The 26,347-nt window shown below is 39.3% G+C and overlaps 2 protein-coding genes across 2 annotated transcripts in view; one reads left to right on the top strand and one right to left on the bottom strand.

Annotated features, from left to right (window-relative positions):
- The window catches only part of glo1 (glyoxalase I), a 29,195-nt gene extending 5,728 nt beyond the window's left edge, over positions 1-23,467 (top strand). Inside the window, exons 3-7 of the mRNA XM_008125183.3 lie at positions 1,662-1,744; positions 13,295-13,435; positions 15,441-15,508; positions 18,035-18,124; positions 20,242-23,467. Coding sequence (XP_008123390.1) covers positions 1,662-1,744; positions 13,295-13,435; positions 15,441-15,508; positions 18,035-18,124; positions 20,242-20,330 — 471 coding nt within the window. The 3' untranslated portion in view covers positions 20,331-23,467. The remainder of the gene's footprint in view (positions 1-1,661; positions 1,745-13,294; positions 13,436-15,440; positions 15,509-18,034; positions 18,125-20,241) is intronic.
- btbd9 (BTB domain containing 9) overlaps positions 1-26,347 on the bottom strand; it is a 376,867-nt gene that overhangs the window by 206,756 nt on the left and 143,764 nt on the right. The window lies entirely within an intron of this gene.

The raw sequence follows: 26,347 nt of genomic DNA, 5'->3' as shown, positions 1-26,347 counted from the left end.
CAATCTCATCAGACCATAGGTAAAGAAAGGGACCCTCAAAGACCATCTAGATGGTTTCATAAGACCATAGGTAAGGAAAGGGGCGCCCAAAGGCCATCTAGACAATCTCATAAAACCATAGGTAAGGAAAGGGACCCTCAAAGACCATCTAGACCATCTCATAGGACCATAGGTAAGGAAAGGGACCTCCAAAAGCCATCTAGAAGGTCTCATAAGGCTGTAGCTAAGCAAAGAGACCTTCAAAGACCATCTAGATGATCTCATGAGGCTATAAGTAAGCAAGAGACCTCCAAAGACCAGGTAAACTTAAGTCAACCCTAAGTCTAAAGTTTAGGACAGGGGCCAGGTAAATGACCTTGGAGGGCCGCATCCGGCCCCCGGGCCTTAGTTTGGGGACCCCTGATCTACAGTGTAGAAGGAGTGCAGTTTGACAACACTTTAACTGCCATGGCTCAATGCTAGGGAATCCTAAGACTTGTAGTTTTACAAGGTCTTTAGCTTTGTGTTGCTATGAGTTTTCCAGCCTGTTTATCATTGGGATCATTTGTTTTTACAGTTGTGCAGTTTTATATAAAGTCCTTTAAAAAAACAAAAACAAATGCCACAATAATGCCATTTGCAAGGTCCATTGCTGTGCACCATTGTTGCTATTAAAAAAGAACATGTAACAAAATTACTTTTTATGAGTTACTTCCAAACTCCAGTCCTAATAGTATCAATTCAGTAGAGTCTCACTTATCCAACATAAACGGGCCGGCAGAACATTGGATAAGCGAAAATGTTGGATAATAAGGAGGGATTAAGGAAAAGCCTATTAAACATCAAATTATGTTATAATTTTACAAATTAAGCACCAAAACATCATGCTTTACAACAAATGGATAGAAAAAGCAGTTCAATACACGATAATGTTATGTAATAATTACTGTATTTATGAATTTAGCACCAACATTTCTCAATCTGTTGAAAAATTGACTACAAAAACATTGACTACTAAAAGACAAACTGTGTTGGATAATACAGAACCTTGGATAAGTGGAGCTTGGATAAGCGAGACTCTACTGTAGTTCTATTTTGCCATGTCTTTAGCTTTCTTTGGAGCCCCCGGTGGCACAGCAGATTAAACCGCTGAGCCGCTGAATTTGCAGACTGAAAGGTCTGTGTTTCGAATCCAGAGAGTGGGGTGAGCTCCCGCTGTTAGCCCCAGCTTCTCCCAACCTAGCAGTTTGAAAACATGCAAATGTGAGTAGATCAATAGGAAGGTAACAGCACATCATGCAGTCATGCCAGCCACATGACCTAGGAGGTGTCTATGGATAACACCGGCTCTTTGGCTTAGAAATGGAGATGAGCAGCAACCCCCAGAGTTGGACACGACGAGACTTAGTGTCAGGAGAAAAACTTTATCTTTACCTACCTTAGCTTTCTTTGCCAGTGAGTGCTGGTGCTTAGCTAACAAACTGGCTGCTAAAACACACACACACAAATATAACTTTAAAACAATTCTGAAGTGCCTACGTTTTTACTGAAGTCTTCAAAACTCCAGTCCTAAAGAGTATCAATAGTTCTGTTTTGCCATGTGAAATCAGTTAAATGGGAGGACAATTTTAATAACAATGTTTTCCATGATTAATAGACATTAACAAATTCTCTCATTTTAGGATTTTCTGATGCAACAGACAATGCTGAGAGTAAAAGATCCTAAAAAGTCACTGGATTTTTATACCAGAGTTCTTGGGATGACGTAAGTGCAAACTCTTTTTGGCTCAATTCCCCTTCCCCTTCATTAGGGCTTCAATAGCTTATTCTTCTCAGTTGTAATGTTCAGTTTATGAAAAAGTCTGGCCCAGAAAGAAGTTTGTTGAAGAAGAAAGGAAGTGATTTTGGGTTTTGTTTTGAGTTAGTGGTTCCTGGAAATCTATTGTTTAGGAATGGGAGTATATGAAACCCTTCCGGGTACTGTTCCATTATCTGGGCAGACTCCAAAAGGGGGCTCGACAGAGAAGGATAGTTCATTTAATGGGGAAGGGAGTTGACGGAGGAAAACCATTTCCCCAATTTTCACTGTTTATCCCTCCCCCCCTTTTTCCCATATCATAAACTATGGTTGTTTCCACAAAAGAAACATGGTGGGGGGAATAACAGGGGGAAATGGTTTAACTCCTTGAACCCCTTCCCCCCATAAAATGGACTATATCCTCTCTCTAGTGCTCCTTTGTGGCCTCCGCCCAGGTAATGAAACACTACCCAGTTCAGAAGTTGGGATGATGATGATGATGATGATAGAGAGCTAAAGGTTGAATCAGGAAGAGTTGCCTCCTTTCTTCAGCAGTTTAGTGAAACTTCAACTAAAACAGGGCTTTTCCAGAAAAGGGAAAGTGTATGGAAATACAATTAATAATAATAATAATTAATAATAATAATAACTTTATTTTTATATCCTGCCTCCATCTCCCTGAAGGGACTTGGGATGGCTTACATAGGGAACAAGACCAATCCGACAGGAATAAAACCAACTGTAGATTAAAACATAACTCAAAAAATCAACAACATTACAAAATACAATAACATAAAACAGCATCACCAACAATCAAAAATCTGTCCCATAATGACTACTGAAATACGGGGGAAAGGGACTTGTTCAGTATACTATCTGAAAGCAACTGTGCTTTCTTTGCATCATGAAGACAATCAGCAGTCTGTTCATGGTGCATCTAAGTTTTTGTTTCAATGTGTATAAGCCCTTAGTCATGCTAGATCTGGTCAGATATAGCTTCAGTTTTGTGAATATCAATGCTGCACATAAAACCATGTGTTTCATTCCTGACACATAATATAGCAATGTATGTGATCGTCCTTAAGCATAATTCAGATATGTCATTTTCATGCAGAAGGTTACCTTTAAACATTAAGATTTTAGGCAGTAATGAAGGATAGAAAACCAATGCAATAACAGAGTTAAGGGGAAATGCAGCTATCAGACCATTGTGTTTTCTCTATAATTGCTCTCCAAAAATTAAACTTTATCTGAGTAAATAGAAAGATTAACATTTGAATTGCTATTGTGTTGATTTTTTAAAAATCCTTATGAGATTCAGAAATCGTGCATTCAGCATAAGACTTGTTTGTAGCTGCATCTTACTATCCTAGGCCAGGGTGGATAAGCTGCGTGGCTTAATCTGTTATTGCACTGCAGCTCCCATCAGCTTTTTCCAGGAGAGATAATAGTAAGACATGATAGGAGTTGTGGCCTGCCAATTTTGGGAAGGTCCTGAGCTACCCACTTGGTGACTGATGTTCCTGGTGTTAGAACAACGTTGTTATGTTTATTAGAAAATGTAAGGTAAAGCATGATTATACATGCCATGTGTATAGTATATGTAACAAGATAAATAATCTATTGGAAGTAGGTGACAACGTGTAACCATGGAGATGATTAGTAGTTTGTTCAGAATTTGAACAGGATTTTTGAAAGGCTGGTGTGTGAGAGTCAGTGTGACAGATATGAGTCAGAGATAGAAATTAGTTAGATTCAGAAATATCACTTAGGATGCATGTACACTGCAGAATTGACACTCCTTTAACTTCCATGTCTTAATGCTATGGTATAGTGGGAATTGTAGTTTTGAAAGATCTTCATTGCCAAATTATGCTGGTGCCTCACCAAACTGCAATTCCCCCGATTTCATAGCATCAAGTCATGGCAGGTAAAGTTGTGTCCAACAGCATTAATTCTGCAGTGTAAATACACCTTAAATTAAGGAAGAGTCAGTAAAGGGCGTAATGAGAGACAAGAAAGCGAAGGGAAGGAGTTTGGATTTTGCATCACTTAGAACAGAGCTTTCCAAACTGTGTTGTGACATGTTACTGTATCGGCTGCAGGGTGTAGGTCTGTTGCGCAAACGTCACGAGATACCTTTGAGTCTGTGAAATACGAAATACCACTGAAACATGGAAACTTAAAAATGCTTGATGCCAAATGCATATTTTTATCTAATATTCCACCAAATATCCAAAAGCTATTGTGCCGTCCGCCGGACAATAAAAAGCTATAAAACTGAAACGTGCTGTCCTTTATCCGGGCGAACTGCAAATCCCTATAAGCTGTCCTATAGATATTGAACGACTGAGTCTGGATAACTTCAAAAAAGGATGTTTATTCATACAAGGTTGTAAACCTGGCACAGATCTTAAAGTTGCAGAAAATGAAACAAATTTCCATAGGTTTTAGTCACAGAATTATCCCTGGTTCCAGAAGGCAAAGGTGATTATAAAACCACTATACCCTAATCACGCTGCCTATATTAGAAGGAGAAACTCTTTCCTTCCCTATCTTTACAGCAAAGATTAGTTCTAGAAGCGATGGAATAACTTTGCTCCTCTAACTAGATTTCTTATTCCAGATCAATATAATTCAATACTTATCTAATTTGGATAGGCTTAGATTGGCCTGGTTTTGAGGATGATTTGTCCCAGTTAGCTTTGCACAGCTCCAGCACGTTGGAAGACTATAGCCAGAATGAAGCTCCAAAATGGAGACTAGACCCTGGTAAAAAGGGCGGTCCTAAGATGTTGCACTCTTTGACCAATCACTGCAAAGAAAACTGCAGCCAGCTCTTGCAGATTCCAAGCCACTTTTCCTAGGCTTTTGCAGCCAGAGGCTCAAACAAAATGTAAAGGAGGGAAAACAAACAAACGACCAATAGGTAAGGCAAACCATCGTCCTGGGGGACGGAACACTCCCCGCTAAATTCCCAGGATGTGGGAATTTACCAATCAAAAACATACAAACACCTTTGTATACACAACAATACAACAGTATAAAACTTTAAACATCTCCAATAAGCAACACGAGGTCACTAATTGGTCTGTCCAGGACAGACATTTTGTCCTTACTATGAGTCTTTACTTGAACTTTTCTAACCTTACCGTCAGGGCAAGGAAAGGTCTTTAGTATAATGCCCATAGGCCAGGCATAGCGGGGCAAGTCTTTGTCCTTTGGCAACACAAGGTTTCCCACCTTGGCATTGTCCTTTGGGGTTTGCCAGAGTCTTCTGGTTGGAAGCTGGCTTAAGTATTCGGCCTTCCACCTCTTCCAGAAGTGGTTGGCTAAGGTTTGCACATGCAAAATTGGTGCCACAGTCCGACCAAATTAACTTAATTGGCCCTCTGAGGGCTACAAACTTTTTCAAGGCATTTATGAATGATGAAGTGTCCATTCCCTCTGCAACCTCTATATGGACAGCTCGTACTGACAAACAAGTAAACAAAACCGCACATCTTTTGTTATTTACAACACCACCCCTGGTTTTCCTAGTGACAACCTCCCAAGGACCAAACACATCGATTCCCACATGGGAAAAGGGTGGGTCTGTCAAAGTCCTATCCTGAGGTAGTTCTGCCATCAACTGACTTTGACAGTTTCGTCTGAGTCGCCGACATTTGACACATTTGAAAATACAACTGTTGACCAACCTTTTGGCATTAACTACCCACAGACCTTCATTTCTAAGGGCTGCCTCAGTTAGAGTTCTACCCTGATGATGGATCCTTTCATGGTGATGCCGAACGAGCAGCAATGCAGTGTGACTATTAGGGGGTATGATGATGGGGTTTTTTACGCACACCTTGAGTTTAGCCTTGGCTAACCTTCCTCCAACTCTCAAAATACCCTCCTTGTCTAGAAATGGGTTTAACTCACGCAAGAAACTCCGGCTGGGGGTGTCAAGCCCTTGTTCTAACCTGGCTATTTCTAGACTAAACTCATGCCTCTGAACTGACCTGAATATTACTCCCTTAGCCTTCAACATGTCCTGAACTTGCAAAGGCTGACTATCTTTGCAGACTAAGCGATGTATAAGCCTAGCAACTGCTCTAAGAAGACTGTACCACTCCGAAAAACGTTCAAAACGGTGTGGTTCCAGGCAAGATCTTTGGCCCATCTTGATTTCTGTGGTTGATTTGCAGGCTTTCACCTCTGCACTTCGTGAGACTTGAGCATTCATAATGTCCGAAAACCTTTGCTCATCTTTCGAGAGCGCTGTGGCTTCGTCTCTCTCAGAGACTTTGAAGATGGAGGAATACTCTGGAGTTATTGCTTGGCAGTAGACCGAGATATGACTTAGGCAACTGCGCACAAGTGTAGGACGTCCACCTTTAAGCACCTGTGCTTGATTGGAGTCCAACGACGATGGTGGGTGCATCTTGTTTATGCACACTGGGCCTATGACTGTCCAGCCTAATGGCAATTGTTGTGCGATAGGTGCACCTGGAGGTCCTTTAACTTGGTCGTTCACACAGAACAAGCTCGGGCAGTCCGAGCCAAGCAAAAGGGCAATGTCCACATCTGGCCGAAAGGCTGGTATAGCATTCTTTAACCGTCGCAAATGTGGATGAGCCTCCACAACTTCTCTAGTCACAATTTGTTTTTTGTTCCGAGGGATGGAGGAACACTCAATCAGGTCTGGCAACTTGAACTGTCTCTTCTGGTCGCAAGAGGAGACAACAAAGCCAGATGCTATGCGACCCTGCAACTTCTTTTTTCCTGCACACGTAGTCATAGTGTAGTCGACCATCTTGGTTTTAAGGTCAAACATGCGGAAGAACTCTGGAGTAGCCAGGGAGGCGTCGCTCTGTGAATCCAGGGCCACATAGAGTCTCTTTCTAAGCCAAGGGCTCTTGGCTGGATATACATCCGCTAGGCAGATAGGATGACAAACTCTGTACTGGTGCGAGTCAGAACACAGCTCTGTACAGGCGACTGCTGAAACTTCCACCTGCATCTCTGGTGCGGCTGGCTTGTCGGTGTCTTCGACTGCTGACTTTTCTTTTGGTGAAGCGTTCTCTTTGGGGTGGGAGATGATATTGGAGTTGTGCATTGCGGTGCAATGCTTGAGGCTGTTGCATTTCTCACACTTGATGTTTTCTTTGCAGTTGGATGCAAAGTGTGGAGTTGCTCCACAGCATCTAAAGCAGATTCCCTGCTTTTGAACTAGCTGTTGCCTTTCTTTGTATGTCTTTCTACTAAACTCCCTGCAGTTGGCCAAGCTGTGAGGCTTTTGGTGAATAGGGCAAAGCAACTCCTTTACCTCCGACCTGGGTTCGTCAGTCTTGTGTTGAATTTCGACTGCCTTTACGCTGACAGGTCTATTGGCCTCTCTAGGTGGTTTCTTGTCCACTTCAGGTGCCTTCTCTGGCTGGGTCCCTTGGTATAAGGTGGGGAGGCCCGTCTGTGGATCATTCCTTTCTCTGGCTGCCCTGGTGATGAACTGGACCAAATGAGAAAATGGAGGGTATGCCTGGGAGTGGGCCTCCTTGTAGTTGAAGACCTCCTGTCCCCAGCGTTCTTGCAAAGTGAAGGGCAGCTTGGTCAAGATCTGCCTCTGGGACAGGTGCTGATCGAGGCACTTCAAACCGGGCAGTTCTGGATTCTCCTTGGCCGACTCTAATTCCGCAAGGAGATCGCTGAGGTCCCACAAGAGTTTGAAGTCTTTGAGTTTTAAAGCTGGGAACCTTTGGAGCTTGTCCATAAGAGATGCTTCAATCTCTGTGCTGGCCCCATACCTCTGCTGCAACCTGGCCCAGGCCTTTTCCAGGGCTTTGTCGGGATCGGCTACGTGGGCTGCGTAGATCTTCTTAACTTGTGAGGATGAGGCTGGGCCCAACCATGCAGCCAGAAGAGTCAGTTCTTCCTCAGGCAATAACTTTAAGTCTCTGATTGCTCTCTGGAAGGTGGCCTTCCAGAGAAGAAATTCCTCAGGCTTGTCCGAAAACTTTTCGACACCCTTGTCCTTAAGATCTCTTCTGGGGCTTCTGATGATGGAGACAAGCTGGGACTCTGGCGTCGAAGGGAACAATTGAGGAGTTTGCTGTTGTGGAGTGGACTCCCACCGTGTACCTTGCGTCAACCTTTGGCCTCTTGGAGGGATGACATCGACCACTGACGAATCGATGGTTCCCTGTGCAGCTGTCTGTAGGGGCCAACTAGCGCTCGGCCTTGAGGCCCTGATTGACTGACCTAGGGTTTTAGCAGGAGGCACAGGTAGCTCGAGCAAGGGTGAGCTCCCCGCTATGACGCTCTGCTCTGCAGGAAACTCAAAAGTGACTTTGGGGCCCTGCTCTGGGTAAGGAGAGAAGTCTCCCTGTTCCTCATCCGAAAACTGGCTGTACATGCTGCCAAGGTGCGCAAACACTTTGGCAGAAGGGTCCTGTATTGGTAACTGGCTTACATTTTCTTCTGTGAGTGGCTCAATTAGGGCCTTGGCCAAAGTCTCAGCCCTTACCCTTTTGGCTGCGGCATCCATCTTTATTCTAAGCATCTCTATACGAGCCTGTTCTATTTGCATTTCGCTTTGTCTACGGGCCTGTTCCATTTGCATTTCGCTTTGTCTACGGGCCTGTTCCATTTGCATTTCGCTTTGTCTACGGGCCTGTTCTATTTGCAGTCGTTGCTCTTCTTCTTTAAAGGGAAGGGTGAGATCAGCTGCCTTAGCATCAGCCTCCGCCCCCGCTACCTTGCTCTTTAGCTCTAGACGTGCAGCCTCCTTAATGTGCAAGGCAGCTAGGGAAGAGATGGCACTCCCAGCAGCAGAAGACTTGCTAGAGTGGCTGTGTTTAGACGATGCACGCTCCCTTAGTTTAGATACCTGGCTAGAGCGGTTGGACTTAAGACTAAGTGCCACAGCAGGTGATTTTAAAAGATTGGTCTCATGGCTGCATAAGGAAGCTAGGATTGCCCTCACCCTATTTTCTTTCTCATTAGTGTCAGCTAAAACACTCCCTATTTCTAACTCTGAATCCTTGGCGTTAATGCGCTCGAGGACCTGGACTATCTTAGACACTAAACCCCTCCAAAGACCGAAGGCTTCTTCGAGGTCTGTCTGTAATATGGATGGCACCCTTGTAATACCCAAGCTCCTATTCTGTCCATTAATGTTACAATTCGCTCCCATGCCGAACCTAACCTCACATGGAGGAGCTCCTTTTCATCTATTAGATGGGCTAGCATCTTGGCTGAAGGGTGCTTTATCCTTTGGGGCCTTTCATTCCTACTTTCAGCCTCAGAAGGAGGTATACCATCTGTATCATCTTGAAATTGCATAGACATTATGTATTCTTAATAGCAAGTAAATTTACAACAAAGGCAAATGCAATATACCTGCAAGTAAATTTACAATAAAAGCAAATTCAATATATAATACAATTCACAGCACTTAACCATAGCAATATATATCACTAAGTAACTATACTTTACAAAGATTGTGACCTTTGGCGCCAGACTTTGGTGGGCAAGTTGCAAAATGCCAACTGACAGCAACTTGCCACTTGTTACCTCCCTTGCCCGAGTGACGTAAACTGCCAAAATGGCGACTTCGCCAAATTTTCAAGCACCTCGTGCTCTGCGGCTCGAGGCCTGCCGCCGAAGGAGCACCGAGGCTGGCTTTGGAAAGGAGGAGAGAAGAGACGCCTCCTCCCCGCTGTGAAGGGAGGTCACCACCGCAGGTCGATGAAGCAGGTCACCACCGCAGGACGATGAGGCAGGTCACCACCGCAGGACGATGAGGCAGGTCACCGCCGCAGGTCAATGAGGCAGGTCACCACCGCAGGACGATGAGGCAGGTCACCACCGCAGGACGATGAGGCAGGTCACCACCGCAGGACGATGAGGCAGGTCACCGCCGCAGGTCAATGAGGCAGGTCACCACCGCCGGACCATGAGGCAGGTCAAAGCCGGCCGAGTGCTCCGGCCGAACTCCTGATGAAGAGGCTGTCAAAGCCGGTTGAGTGCTCCGGCCGAACTCGCAGCAGCGTTGCCAGGCCTGTCCAGGTTCTAGCTTGGTTCTGGTGGGCTCCACGCCTCAGAGCCAGCCAAAGAACTGTCGCTGGTGCTCCGCGGCTCGAGGTCTACCGCCGAGGGAGCCCTGGACGTTGCTGGGAACTGCACAGCCTGTGCAAACCCAGAAAGCCACTGGGCTACGTGCGCACACGCGAGCCAAATAGCAAGGAAATAGAGCCCCACTATTTGACTCCTTCAGGTCTGAGAGCGGGCTCCACTGCCTCAGACGCTGGTAGAGTCTTTAGGTATGCAGACTGAGCTCAGGCGGAAAAGCCGCAGCCTATACTAAAACTTCCTAAACTATAAAAAACTATAAAGCCGTGCAAGCTAGCTGAAGCGGAAAAACCGCTGATCTACCTCAAAACTGTGCCGTCCGCCGGACAATAAAAAGCTATAAAACTGAAACGTGCTGTCCTTTATCCGGGCGAACTGCAAATCCCTATAAGCTGTCCTATAGATATTGAACGACTGAGTCTGGATAACTTCAAAAAAGGATGTTTATTCATACAAGGTTGTAAACCTGGCACAGATCTTAAAGTTGCAGAAAATGAAACAAATTTCCATAGGTTTTAGTCACAGAATTATCCCTGGTTCCAGAAGGCAAAGGTGATTATAAAACCACTATACCCTAATCACGCTGCCTATATTAGAAGGAGAAACTCTTTCCTTCCCTATCTTTACAGCAAAGATTAGTTCTAGAAGCGATGGAATAACTTTGCTCCTCTAACTAGATTTCTTATTCCAGATCAATATAATTCAATACTTATCTAATTTGGATAGGCTTAGATTGGCCTGGTTTTGAGGATGATTTGTCCCAGTTAGCTTTGCACAGCTCCAGCACGTTGGAAGACTATAGCCAGAATGAAGCTCCAAAATGGAGACTAGACCCTGGTAAAAAGGGCGGTCCTAAGATGTTGCACTCTTTGACCAATCACTGCAAAGAAAACTGCAGCCAGCTCTTGCAGATTCCAAGCCACTTTTCCTAGGCTTTTGCAGCCAGAGGCTCAAACAAAATGTAAAGGAGGGAAAACAAACAAACGACCAATAGGTAAGGCAAACCATCGTCCTGGGGGACGGAACAGCTATCAACCTCATACTTCCCCTCAAAATAAGTAGTTACATGGCTTAAAGTCTTTTACATATTAACATATTGTTGCTCATAAATGGTAAATATCTTGGAAATGTGTATTACTCTCCTACAAATAATGTTATTAAAATATATAAATGACAGATATTGTATCCCCATACATTTTGTTATTACAATTTATGTATTCTTTTAAGGAATTGGTTTATCCTCTGCTTTTTTTAGTAGAACTGAATTACTGTATCACGAAATGATGAATATTTGAAAAACATGTCACCAACATGGAGTAGTTGGAAAGCTCTGACTTAGAACAATTGACTGTGTTTAGCTAGGCTTATGAAGAAATAAGGAGAGGGTTATTAAGATGTAGTAAAGCCAATTGCCACATATGAATTTGTGTTCAGATAAATTAAATTTCAAGGCTTAGATGTTAGTGTTATTTTGTAACCAAAAGCTTCTATACACAGTCATCTTCAGATTCATGTTGAATGCCATTGAAATAAATTATTATTGCAGTTTACATTATTGCAGTGGGTTAAACCGCTGAGCTGAAGAACTTGCTGACCGGAAGGTTGGCGGTTTGAATCCATGCGAGGAGGTGAGCTGTTGTTAGCCCCAGCTTCTGCCATCCTAGCAGTTCGAAGACATGCAAATGTGAATAGATCAATAGGTACCGCTTTGGCTGGAAGGTAACGGTGCTCCATGCAGTCATGCCAACCACATGACCTTGAAGGTGTCTACGGACAATGCCAGCTCTTCGGCTTAGAAATGGACGTGGATTCGACTTAATGTCAAGGGGAAATTTTTACATTTACCTATACGCAGACCCATTCTTAGAAATGCTGCACTAATGATATTTTGGATTGGTTGAGGTTAGACCCATAGTTGTTCACGGACAGTAGTAGCTTTGGTACCATAACAATTGAATCAAGCGACTTCCCCACAGCAAGACAACAGTTGTCACAGAAATGGCAAACTGTGAACATAATCTGGAAGGTCAAACTACATTCTTGGACTTGGATCTCAATAGGGACTTTACAAGGGATGGTACAGCTTTCTCTCTTTTTAGGTAAAACCCACCAAGAAAGTGGTTCAGCTAGTAGAACAAGAGTCTCTGACCCCAGAAATGTGGAATGGGTGCCAGAGTTGAGTCGAAAGTCATGTTGAGAACAAGTTGCAACAAATGGTGAAAAATGGTTGAATGCCAGATTATTGTCAGAACAGAGGTATACCTGTATGGGAGCTATGTATGCCAAATATTACAGGATTTAAAACAAAGGGCATAAAGAACGGTGAAACCCAGAGGCAAGATCCAGGAGGGTTGAAAGAAGGAAATACAAAGAGAGTGAAAAAAAACTTCTTTATCGAGTTACATCTGTCCTCTGGTCTTATGAAACTTATCTACAAATATGTTGCATTGGAACAGGATTTTCATTTCCAAATGGAGCCCCTGAAAGTGATGATGATGACGAAAGATATTTTTCTTACAAACACCTGTCCAGATCAATAGCCCTTAAAGGTGGAACCCCTCAGTTGCAGTACATAGGGATTAGTTTTTAGTGAATTCATGAACAAACACACTTTGGACTGTGTTTTACACATTCGCAGCAGCCTAGATGTTGACAAGAGATCAATAAAGTAGGAGTGAAAGGACAGGTGGCAGGCAACACCAAAGAATCTTGACTGTTAGTTGAACGATGTATCGAAAGTACTTCTTGCATCCTTTATGAGCAATGAATCCAGATTTGTACCTTGTACAGAGCTTTGAAAGCTTGGGACTATCATTCCCAGAAACCCTTGGTCAGCTTGAGAACACTTTCAAATTGTACTTGTTTGTTCTATAAAGTAACACACCTTGCATCATCATAAGAAGAAGGGTGTGGTATAGTGCTCTGCATAACTGGTTAAATATTATTTTACATTATATATTATGGATGTTAGAAGCATATATAAAATGTGTGCCATATTTTATATGGAGTTTTGTTTTCAGTGTGGTTAAATACCTGGATTTATTGAAGGAGTAGCAATTCCAAAAAAATTCTTATCCTGTTCAGCTTCTTACATACAAATGAAATGTTTGTTACTCATAAGTGGTAGAATAGAATATAGCAGGGCTCTAGTAAGATGGGGAAATTAAAAGAATTTTGAGCTGCCTTTCTCTAGCAATAGTGTCTTGCAAAAAAGATAACTTTGAAACCAAAACTTTTAAAAAAAATCATTGTGGTATAAACTTTCTTCTGATGAGGTAGACTCTTTTCCATGAAAGCTTTTTCCATACCAAACTTGTGTGTCTGAGAAATCAGTATGAGAACTTTGTTACAGTTTTTGGTGATGTTGTTTTTGTTTGTTATATAAATGCATGTTCTATCTTCTAGCCTCCTACAGAAATTTGACTTTCCTACCATGAAATTCTCCCTCTACTTCTTGGCATATGAAGATAAAAATGATATTCCAAAAGATGCAAAAGAGAAAACTGCCTGGACATTTTCCAGAAAGGCCACAATAGAACTGACACAGTGAGTGCTGAAACTATATTTAGACTCTTATTTCTTTATTTGTGTTTTCTGCCTTGATTCTTCTCTGTGTAAAATTAAAGCAATATGACCTGAATTTCTTGTGAGCAGAGTGTCTTTCTGATACACTTAACAAATGTTCAATAAAGCAACTTGGATTACAACTAACTGTTTTTATAGCATATTTACTTATACCAGATCCAACTATGAATTCATCAAATCCAGTTCACAAAAGTTACTTTTCTCCCCAGAATTATGACCAGCATTTGATATGGATGTGGGAGTCTGGAAGTTACACCCAAGTTCTTGGAATTGTTATTGGCGGCATTTATTTATTTGTTTACAGTATTTATATTCCACCCTTCTCACCCCAAAGGGGACTCAAGGCGGATTACAATGAACATATATATGGCAAACATTCAATGCCATCAGACAGACAACATACAATATAGACACATACAGAGGCAATTTTAACAATTCCAGCTTCTTGAGGGTTTGCTCGATTCCGGCCACAGGGGAAGCTGTTGCTTCATCATCCACCAGTGACACCAAGTGCTGTACTTCCTCATTCCTTTCCATGTACTGGCAGTTTTATGGTGTTGTAAATTAGTTAAATTAGTCTCCCACATAAAGCATACCTAAATTTCCTAGTTGACAGATGCAACTGTCTTTTGGGCTGCTTAGGTAAACAGAAAGCCAGGCTATTTAATGGTCGGGGGCTTAACCCAATCCGGGCTTCGAACTCAGGACCTCTCAGTCAGTAGTGATTTATTGCAGCTGGTTCAAAATCTTGAACTCAGATCTTTCCTATTGTCTGACCCAATTCTTTTATTGGAGATGTCAGAATTGAACTTGGGAGCTTCTGTATGCAAAGCACATGCTTTATAAATGCCTTTTGGAACTCCAGCAAGATGTGAGCCCCTTTGCTTCTGCTTGTTTTTAATTATGTGATGGTTCCACATTAGGGAGTAAGTGTATTAATACAGAACATGGGTTTATATAAATTGAATCCCAGCTAAATGGGTTTTTGTACTATCTTTTAGTATACCATCAGTTAGAAATGTGAACCAGAATGAAATGTGTCAGATTAGTGCCTGAAATGTAAAAATGCCACCAAAGGAATGGAAATAGTCTCCAAGCAAATTTCAAATCAAAGGCAAAGAAGTACCAAATTGCCTCACTAATAGAAGGAATATTCATTACATAAACTATGTGTTTTAATCATATGCTTGTCATGTAACACTAAGCTGCTCATTTGTTGACATATGTTTCAAATCATAACAGTGTTTTTCAGCACTTGGTGGTATGGTGCCATATGTTATTACTATAAAAATCAAGCATACCCAGAATGTGTGCTAAAACTTTGGTTGATGCTAAAAAAAATAAAAAATAGTACTGTCATGTAACATAAAATGCTCAAATTCCTGCAGACATATTGCTGGAAACATTATTAATTGTGATACACTTGTACATTCTGACACTCTGTTTAGTCCTAGTAAAAGTATTATCCATTTATCTATAATGTTAATAAAAGTTCTTATCTAAGTCTCAAGTATATAAAAATCAAAGTCCTTAAATTAAGTACAGTGGACCCTCAGTATCCAATTGAATTTGGTTCCCCAACCCTCTGTGGATACCAAAACCCATGGATGTTCAAGTCCTGTGATATATATGAGTGTAGGAAAGTGGTGTCACTTATAAGATTTACTTTGTGTGTTTGTGTGTGTGTGTGTATAATTAATATATATATATATATATATATATATATATATATATATAAATGTTTTAATATTTTCAAGACAAGCTCTGTAGAAATACTAAGGCACAACTACAAGGTTCAAACATCTTATTGATTGGTTTCTGATAAACTAAATATTCTAAAGTTTGTGCTTTCTCCTAAAATTTATTCGTCTTCTGTTTTTCTACTCCTTAGCAACAAAACTTCTTTGTTTTAATATTAAACCTCTTATGATTTATTTTGCTCCAATCCATCATTTCTTTCTTTCAGCAACTGGGGCACTGAAAATGATGAGAATCAGGCTTACCATAATGGCAATTCAGACCCTCGAGGATTTGGTATGTTATGAATGCAGTGCAGAATTAACAACTATAAAATCTAACTCAAAAATTGCAGGCAGCAAACCAAAACAAAAACCAGGGAATATCATTAAGGCTTGTGTGTTCATAAATGTTAAGTTTTGTAAAAATTTGTTGCAAATGCACAAAGTTGTGTTTGATAAAGAATTTTATTTTTTATTCACATTCTAACTTCAGTTCTTGAGAAAAGTGAAAAGACACTACATAGCAAAAGATGTTTTACTGGCTATAAATGAAGTAAGATGCTGGGCTTGTTCATATATAGCTTTAACTTTTGCTGTGATTTACACCTAGATATAAATGTTTGTACATTTGAATGTTTGTCAAAAATGAATCATGTTCCTTTAGTGAATTACTTGTTCTCCTTATGCTCTGTACATCTGTCTCTATTTGGATGTATGTCAATGTGAATGAAATTATTTTTATTGAAAACACACGCTTTTACTGGTATTTTCCCTTTTGGTCAGTGTAACACACTTTGGTTGTGTTGTCAGAATTGTCTATGAATCTATATGAAGATATAGATAATGAAGATAACCAAATTATTGTATTCATACAATTTGGAGAGAAATTAATAATTTGGTCTGGGTGAAGGTGGTTTGTTTTGAGCTGTTTCTGGCAATCTGAAATTACAATCTGGTTTGTCATTTCTGACAGAATGAACCACCTTTATTCAGAGGTCACAGTTTACATTTGTAAAAGATAGATATTCATTATTCACTTCATGCCTTTTATTTTCAAAAGTTAATTAAGATTTCCTATACAAAGTAATATATGTATTCACAGAATAGAAATTACTTACACTATAACCACCACACTGTCTGATTTGAACTGAATGGCCCCTGGGGTTGTTCCTATTTATTATTATTATTATTATTATTATTATTATTATTATTATTATTATTATTATTACTACAAAGGCTAGGTGGCCATCTGTAGGGGTGCTTTGATTGTGCTTTTCCTGCATGGCAGAGAGAGGATGGACTGGATGGCCCCTGAGGTTGCTATTATTATTATTATTATTATTATTATTATTATTATTATTATTATTATTATTTGAAACACAACAAAATGAGTCCACAGTAGACACTCTGCTGGCTGTTGTACTGGATCACACGCCAGACACTTCCCAAGTGTCTAGGGCTGTGTGATGTATCGGTGAATAATGCGTGCAGATCCCAGTAAGGTGGCCTTCTGCAGCTGGCAGATGGTAATTTTGTCACCGCCAGTTGTGTTCAAGTGCAGGCCAAGGTCTTTAGGCACTGCGCCCAGTGTGCCGATCACCACTGGGACCACCTTGACTGGCTTGTGCCAGAGTCTTTGCAATTCGATCTTTAAATCCTCATATTGTGTCCTATTTTTGTTGTTGTTATTATTATTATTATTATTATTATTATTATTATTATTATTATTATTATTATTATTATTATTATTATTACAAAGGCTGGATGGCCGTCTGTTGAGGATGCTTTGCATCCAAGGGTTTGCCCATACCAGATAGATAGATAGATAGATAGATAGATAGATAGATAGATAGATAGATAGATATCAAACATTTCCTAGGACTCCACAAGAAACTTTCGCTTCAAAAAGGGCTCAGAGATTTAAAAAGTTTGAGAATCCCTGCCTTAGATCACAGAGAGCAACTTCAATGGCTTCTTAATTCTGGATGGTTGGGATGGGAAATAAAACCCCTTAAACTGAGATAAGAATTGGTTATTATTTGAAAACATGATTTTATTTTACTCCATTAAGCATTCTTACATTAATTATAATGCATTTATTGCTAAATTTATTTTAATTGAAAAAATAAAATGAAATAATTATATTCAAGAACAAATAATATGAATTATAGAATGATTTTATTTTATTTTCAATAATTTTAAATAGAGTTGGGAAACAAAGATCTTTAACTTAATACATCAGTAACAGTAGAAGGCTTCTTATTCAACTAGCTAACCCCAACAGGTGGCAAATTGCTAGGGGTTTTTCAATGGTGTGCTGAGAAAGGGAAAAGGTATTGTGGGACTACATGCAGTCTATCGGCATCAGTTGCACTTTGCCCACCCTGCCTTAAATGTGCCATGCAAACGTATAGTAGTGGGCACGTGGTATCTGCTGCGGTTTAATTCCAGGACTCTGTGGATACCAAAATCTGTGAAAACTCAAGTCCCGTTATATGGAATAGCATAGTAAAATAGTGTCCTATATATAAAATGGCAAAATCAATATTTGCTTTTGGGATTTTTAAAACATTTTCAAGACATGGAGTTCAGAATCTGCAGATATGGAAGACTACTGTAGTGTGCCCTTCCTTGGCAAGAACAGTAGCTATCATTCAAAGGTGTTACTTCAAGCATATGCATAAATGTTTGATTGTTTGTACTATGAAACATTGAGTACACTATCACAAGAATAATTGATCTTTAGCAAAGTTGTTTGGGTGGAAAGGCTTTATTTGTGTAAGAACTGAATATACAATTCCTCTGACTGGTTACCTTTCAGGTCACATTGGAATTGCTGTTCCTGATGTAAATGCAGCTTGTAAAAGATTCGAAGAGCTGGGAGTGAAATTTGTAAAAAAGCCAGATGATGGTAAGTTTTTGTGGTGAACCTGACATTCTCACACTGCCAAGTGGAAGATATTAGACTGGCTTCACATTTCCACTGTTAAACATATCATTGGGTACACTGTGATGGATGACTAGGCCCACAAGCTTATAATTAAAACAATAAAGTATCCTGTAGCGGAGGAAGATTCAAAGTTGTAACTAAATTGCGTTCAATAATTTGTGGACTTGTAAGAGTCCATAAAAAGGAAAGAAATAAAAAGAAAAAAATTACATAGAAATACGAAAGAAATCTATTAATATAACATTATATATATATATATATATATATATATATATATATATATATATATATATATATATAATGTTATATTAATAGATTTCTTATATATACATATTTTTTTATATATATATATATATATAAAAACCACTACAATGCACCAGAACTCTCAACAAGTGATATATAGAAATGATAGTATTGCACTGTCAATTAATAAAAGAAGCTTAGGAGTAGCACTGACAGACTCACTAGCGGAAGGAATTTGAACATGAATTCTAAACTTGCATCTTTTTGCTTAGGCCTTTGTTGTGAAAATTTGATTTCAGCCACTTATCTAAAACAGTCTTCATCTCCTGCCAGTTTCTGATTATCATTCTGGAACAGATTTCCAGTTCGTATCATCTCCAGCCTGTACAAAGAAAGACTGCAGTAAAAAAAAGTTTTAAGGCCAAAGAAGGAATAAGAAATATCACACACAAAAAAGAAGTGTGTGCGAGAAGTAGTACTGGTTGTGTCTCCCTTATTTGTTTTTCAGATTTTGGATTTTTTAATACTCATATTTGCATACAAATAGTGAATGGGGGATAAAGGTGAAAGGGGGCCAGCTATGCATCCAGCACCTGCTGTGTTTTCTCAAGGAGCTCTTGCTCCACCACTCTCAAAAAGTGCCTGTAAAAAGCAGATGCTGGGGAGAAAAAAGTTTCAGTGCATTTAGCTGCCATAGAGTCAGGGGATGTTGGAATGCTCCGACTGCCAGACTAATCCATGGATGCTGTCGTTTTGCCTGGCCAATAGTGGTGTGCAGCAGGATAGGCACCTTGGAAATGTGAAGGGTGAGTGAGATGTGAATTGGCTGGGCAGTAGCATATCCAGCTATTGGCCAGGCAGAACAACAACATGCCATGGATTTGAATTGGGCCTTCCTCAACACTTCCTTTTTACAGTGACTTTGTGTAAGTAAAATTTCTGACAGCTCCTTAAGAAAAACTCAGCAAGCTCTGGATGTATGTTTAGCCCCCTTTCCTCACAGGTGAAAGTGGCAGCAGCAGCGCAAAAATTGAGATTGACTCTTTTGATTTTCTAGAAAAGGGAGACCCAACCTGTATGCAATGAAGTGAAAGTCTGCCATCAGATTTCCCGGAAACACCATTTCTATATTGATCAAGGATAATCTATATAATATCTTCAGTTTATCACTAAAGCAGAAATCAAATGGTATATTTCCCTCATCTGGTTAAGAAGATGTGTGTGAATGTATAGTTGATACTTTTCATACTCTGCATTGTCAATAGGAGGACTGCAGAGCAATCAGAGGGGAGAGGAGCATAATTGACAACTGCTTTGGTTCCCTAAATTCAGTTCATTGGTGGGATCCTTATTTACTAGGCCAGTGGAGGCAATGCATTTAATCACCACTTTATTTTGTTTGAGTGGAAATAAATTTGAAGGCCACTTGTTGCTACCTGAACTGTTTAAAAACAGGACTGCCTTAGGTCTTATGGTGTAATAACTCGTGCCTTGTGTTCACTGTTTTTTAATTTTCTGTATATTTTAAAAGATGTATTTAATACAAATATGTTTTAATATGTGTATTTTATATAATGAGTATGTTTTTAGCTTTGTTGTAACCTGCCTCTAACCACAAGGAGAGGTGGGTAAGAAATTATTATTATTATTATTATTATTATTATTATTATTATTATTATTATTATTATTATTCCTACAATGGAAACTTTAAATGTACATTTAAAATTCCTTGTCACCTTTTGGAAAAGACACAATAATTAAACTCTGTGTAATTTTAAAGTATTGAAATGTAGGTTGTGGAAGTGTATAAAATTAACAATATTCATCTTTTGCAGGTAAAATGAAAGGACTGGCTTTTGTTCAGGATCCTGATGGTTACTGGATTGAAATTCTGAATCCTAATCATATGGTGACCCTAACTTAGATTTGAATTACTATACCATTATATTCCATGAAGAAACTGAAGATGGTTATCAACATCCTCCTTGAGATTTTGAATACTGGATTAAGAAAAAAACATTTATATAGTTATTTAAAAGCCCATTGAGCACATACAAGTAGTTCCACAATTTGCTTTCCCCTCCTCAGGCAGCAAAGTGTTTTGTGCCAGCCCTTCCAACTGGTCTCCAAATAGTCTTGCTTCTAAGGACAAAGAACGAGTAAGCTCTCTGCTTCTCCAGTGTTCTTTTAGCTTATGAGGAGCCAGTTTGCCATTTTGCCTACATGTAGCAAACCTGGGCTTGTTACAGGCTATACACAGAGGTTTCTAATTTTTTCTCTTCATGCATGAAGGAAGGAGGGCAAGACATGGGACTTATTGCCCCATGGTCTCATAAAGAAGTCAGATCTGTGGCTTATGGTAATCATGATTAAGATCTTATACCTATAGTTTAAGATTCGAAATATACAGAAAGTAAACAATGGTTTACAGTTTCTTGTCTTCTTTCTGTCTTTCATTAGCATAGATTTTCACAAATGCATCATGTGGTACAGCAGCCTTTTAAGATAAAGCAACAGCCATCAACTGTTATGTATCAATGGTTTTTTGAATTCAGATGAAATAACAAATTATAATTAGTACAAATCCTAACAGAGCTTGAATAGATTTACACACAGAAATGCAAAGAAATAATTTGGCATGGTATCAGAAACCAATATTGTCTAGCATTTTGATTGGTTAGATTATTTTGTGTAGACATCTTTATTGTAACATCCTTCTCAGGTCTGTCTAATTTCAGAATACTGTGCAGCTGTAATCTCATCACAACCCTAAATAAAATCTTTGAAAATTTTGTTTAAAAAATAGCTACATTTTCTTTCATTGAATATGCCTACAAAATAGATTTAGCTCTAACTGGCGATGAGCTTTAGAGCTGTAAATATTAAATGCTTGTGAGCAGAAAAAAAAGGTCTTGCTCTTTTTTCTTATGCAAGAGCAAGGCATAGTGCAGCTCCCAACGCTGTTTCTGCGGCCCACAAACTTTCCAGATTCCATTTGTCTTCCCCTCTCCTCCCCCCAAGAAGAGTGACCTTCCTATCCTGGAAACTTCCAGGAACACTAATTCACCTTGTAGTAAGAATCAAAGGAATGAAATGGGTTCTGTTTAAACATCTCTGGAAAAGGAGAGCCTGTCACCCACTGAGTCAATCCACTTCCAAACAACTCTATACGATCAACCATTTTGTCCTAATGTTTAAGCAGAATCTCTTTTTTCTAAGATATCACCCAGTGCCCAAGCATTTGTACTGGAAATGGTGCTTTTTAACTAGGTCATACATTATAAATCAAAGATAATTATATATAAATAAATTGGAATTGAGGATGAGCAGTGAGAATGCCAGGTTTCTGATGACACCAAATTGTTGACAGCATTTGACTAATCACAGGATTGTGAAGAACACTTCAGAAATTCTATTCTAATTGGGGTCAATAGGTGGCAGGAGCTCCCTGTACTGTTTCACATTTAAAATACCTGTTTTTCCAAGCCACTGATAGACTTTTAGTGAACTTCAAGGCTTGGGGAGATGGGTTGGCATTTTTGTCACTACACATGAATCCTGCTTGATGCCAGAAGCAAAAGAACTAGTGTTTTTGCCCTTTGTAATTGCCTAACCCTGATAAAATGGCAAGTCCCCATGGAAATGTATCCCGCCTTTATGCTTACTGATAAGTCAAATTATTTTATCACACAACAAAAAAATCCATGCAGTTCATGAAAATAAAAGGCTTATAAGGGACTTCATATTATCTATTCAGAAGTTAATCATGGACATTAGTAATTTGTAAATGTGCATAGCATTTTAACCTTCACCTGAGCTCACTAGGTAATGCTCTTGGAAGAAAAACACTTGTTAGAACTGGATAGGACCCCCTAGGGCCATCTAGTCCAATACACCAAGCTTTTGAATACATGGCAGTTAAAGGTGACAGGGACTGGCCCATTCCCCATGTGTTTCTTAATTGGGATCAGTGGTAGCAAACTGCTCAAAAAGGAATAGAATACTATCTCTCTGCTTTTTAAGCAGATAACTGAAGTCCTGAGATTAGGCCAGATGTGGTGGAAGCTCCTTCCTTGGAGACTTTTAAACAGGTTGGATGGTCATCAGTCTGGGGTAATTTGTACTTTTCCTGCATGATGGGATTGGACTAGATGGCCTATGTGGTCTCTTCCAACTCTTATTCTAATGTCAGTTACATTTATGTCCCTCCTTTCCACCAATGTGCTCGATTTGTGGTATGCTACTAAGTGCAGACAAAGTTAGGTCATTTTCACCACTCATCACTTTGGGTGACATTGGAAAGGGCACCAGAGTGGAGGGGGGAAGAGAAGGACCTGTCCCCTCCTTTTTCTCATTCTCCTATTGCCTCATCTCTTCAGCAGGCATCACTCCCAATGAAAAGTGACAGGCATGACCCTTGTCCCCCTTGCTGGCCATCCTCACAGGGAGGGTGGGATTGTGAGTGTCACTCGGTGTTGGGACACCTATTAAATGGTTATGTCCAGCTCCATCTCAGAACTGGTCCAACTGTTTAATGAGCCCAAAGTTGCAATTTGCTCTGAATTTGGGGGAAGAATTTGGAGCAAACCACAACTTTAGTTAATGCATTTTCACATTCTGCTCCATGCATTGTTTGGCCACTGGCCCTTCATGCATAGTGACCCATGCAGATGTGGCCTTTAGTTGATATGCCATGACTTTTTCAAGTGTGTGTGTGTGTTTTGGTATAAAGTGTTACATATTGACTTAGTTTAATGATACATATTCTGAATTGTAGACATCTAAAACATGGATCCGTCACTTTTTGTTGTGATATATTGTTTACCTATGATCTATCATTGATTTTAAAGTGACAGTTGAGTTCTGGATGTGTCTTGGTATTCCTGAGGTTTACAGATCTGACACATGAGTCAGTATTAAGATCTGTGTTTATGTAAGCACATTTAGATTGTGCAACACACACTTGGCCAAATAATCCTAACTAGTCTTAGAAATGTGTGCATTGTTAGCACTGCTTTAGATCTTCTTTATGGATTCAAATAAACTTATTTTCAAGTTTAAGGTGTTGTGTGATTTTTTTCGCACTTAAAATTCCAGCTTTTACATTTTCTCATGCTGCATTTCACAGGAAAGAAGCAATTGCAGTCTAGGTTGAATTCAATTAGGCCACCTCTCACATAGAGAGCTATTGCAAGTATGATTATCTATTACCCCATTATTGCAGTAGTAGTTCTTCAGGACAAATATCTTCCCCGTTACTTGATTATTTTATTTTATGATATGAGTTGTTACAATAAAATGTTGGGTTCCAAAAAAGTGAAAACAAACAACCTTGATTCATTAAAACAGTTTCTGTTTGGTTAGTTTGAACTAATGATTTTTTACATTTTTATAAATACTATAAAAACTTGAAACTTAGGGGTAATTCCAAGAAGACAGTACAAACAAAGCTATATTATTATTGTATTATTACACAGCAGTAAAATAAATAATGATTTTAAAACATAATTTGAAAATACATCTTAAAAAGTTCATCCATTTGTTATAAGCTCTCAGTAACTAGTCAATTGCCAAATGGGTTCCCAACTCAAAAGGTATTTGCTTACCAGAAGAACGGCAATAGGAAGGAACCAACCTAGTTTTGCACCAATTTTTTAAATTATTTTTTACTTACATTTCTATCCAATCTTTCCCTTAAATGAGTTTAAAGCAGTAGACATGTTTCTTCACCTTTCCACTTTATCCTCACAACAATCCTGTGGTATCTGAGAAGGTAGATGATCAGGTCAAGTCACCCAGAGAGTTACATGACTGAGTCGATCCCTAAATTGTCATCTAACACTACTCGGTTAATTTTAAGTTTTATTTTCCTACTGCACGTGAAGTCAGAATGTTGAGACCAAGGTGATGGCTTCTCCCAGTATCATGTGTTATTCTGCACCGTCATGCAATTACACCATTAATAGGGACAAAGCCTCACCAGGAAAACAACTAAAGAGGCATTAGCACTGTCCCTGAGGTGTCATGACACTGATCTGGAACTGATGTTAAAAACTCTGGATATGAAAAGCAGTGCTTTCTGGGTGTCTGTGACCTCTGAAGCAATTGTGCAAAATGGGTATTAGATGCAGTTAACAATGCTTGAAGCAACATGACTAAACATATTCTTACATACCGTGTTTCCCCGAAAATAAGACAGTGTCTTATATTAATTCTTGCTCCCAAAGATGCTCTAGGTCTTATTTTCAGGGAATGTCTTATTTTTCCATGAAGAAGAATTCACATGTATAGTTGAACAACAAAATGAATATTTATTATATACTGTACAGTAGTTGTCATCATAAACCAACATAACCAGACAAACTGTGAATCCTATCAAGAATTTCTTGTTACTACCAATATTTCCATGTACAACACTTTATGGTACGTACATTTACTGATCCTGCATGCTCTGGTATCTGTTCGGCGGGCATGCTTCCAAACAAAAACTTTGCTACGTCTTACTTTCGGGGGAGGCCTTATATTTAGCAATTCAGCAAAACCTCTACTAGGTCTTATTTTTTTGGCGATGTCTTATTTTAGGGGAAACAGGGTATGTCCGCCTTGGTAATGAGTGAAGCAATTACATAATTGGATCTCAACAATATCCTATTAATATAAGGTTATGAAGACTCAAAAGTAATCATACTGATTATCTTTTTCTATTTATCTTTTCCTTTTCTAATTGTTTTAAGAAATACAGTAATTTTTTCTTATTAAAGGTCATGCTGTCTACTGTTCAAAAATCAGTTTTTAAATGCATACTTCATTTTCCTACTGCACAAAATGTGCTACAAATTAGAAAAATAAGCCACAGTGGTCCTTGCTAAAATGAGCACTTTTCTCGAAACACAGAGAGTTGAAAGAAATCAGAGAGATGTTTCCCAGCCAGTGTCATAGGCATTTCTATATGCCTATAACGTCTCTCTCAGTCTATGCTGCCATATACCGTATATACTCGAGTATAAGCCGACCCGAATATAAGCCAAGGCACCTAATTTTACCACCAAAAAACTGGGAAAACATTGCTCCAGTATACGCCGAGAGTGGTAAATTTCAGAAATAAAAATAGATGCCAATTAAACATTAATTGAGGCATCAGTAAGTTAAATGTTTTTGAGTATTTACATCAAGCTCAAATTTAAGATAAGACTGTCCAACTCTGATCAAATCATTATTCTCATCTTCAATGTAAATATACTTATGTATCCTTTTAATAATAATAGAGTAAAATAATACATGTAATAATAATAATAATAATAATAATAATAATAATAATAATAAATAATAATACAGGAAAATAATACAAGTAATAATAGGTAAGGTTTTCCCCTGACGTTAAGTCCAGTCGTGACCGACTCTGGAGGTTGGTGCTCATCTCCATTTCTAAGCCGAAGAGCCGGCGTTGTCCGTAGACATCTCCAAGGTCATGTGGCCGATATGACTGCATAGAGCGCCGTTACCTTCCCGCTGGAGTGGTACCTATTGATCTACTCACATTAGCATGTTTTCGAACTGCTAGGTTGGCAGGAGCTGGGGCTAACAGCAGGCGCTCATTCCACTCCTGGGATTTGAACCTGGCACCTTTTGGTCCGCAAGTTCAGCAGCTCAGCGCTTTAACGCTCTGTGCCATCAGGGGCCCTTACAAGTAATAATAAATAGAGTAAAATAACAAATGCAATAAGAATAAGATCAGAGTGAATTAATACATTTAATAATAATAATAAATAGAGTAAAATAATGCAAGTAATAATAAATAGAGTAAAATAATAAATGCAATAATAATAGTAATAATAATAATAAGATCAGAGTGAAATAATAAATGTATCATTAATAATAAAATAGAGTAAAATATATGTAATAGTAGCAACAATAATAGAGAAAAATAATCAATGTAATAAT

Source organism: Anolis carolinensis, chromosome 1 (assembly GCF_035594765.1).
Source record: "Anolis carolinensis isolate JA03-04 chromosome 1, rAnoCar3.1.pri, whole genome shotgun sequence".
Lineage (NCBI taxonomy): Eukaryota > Metazoa > Chordata > Lepidosauria > Squamata > Dactyloidae > Anolis > Anolis carolinensis.
The sequence above is the reverse complement of the archived record's forward strand: the minus strand, read 5'-3'. Positions and strand labels throughout refer to the sequence as shown.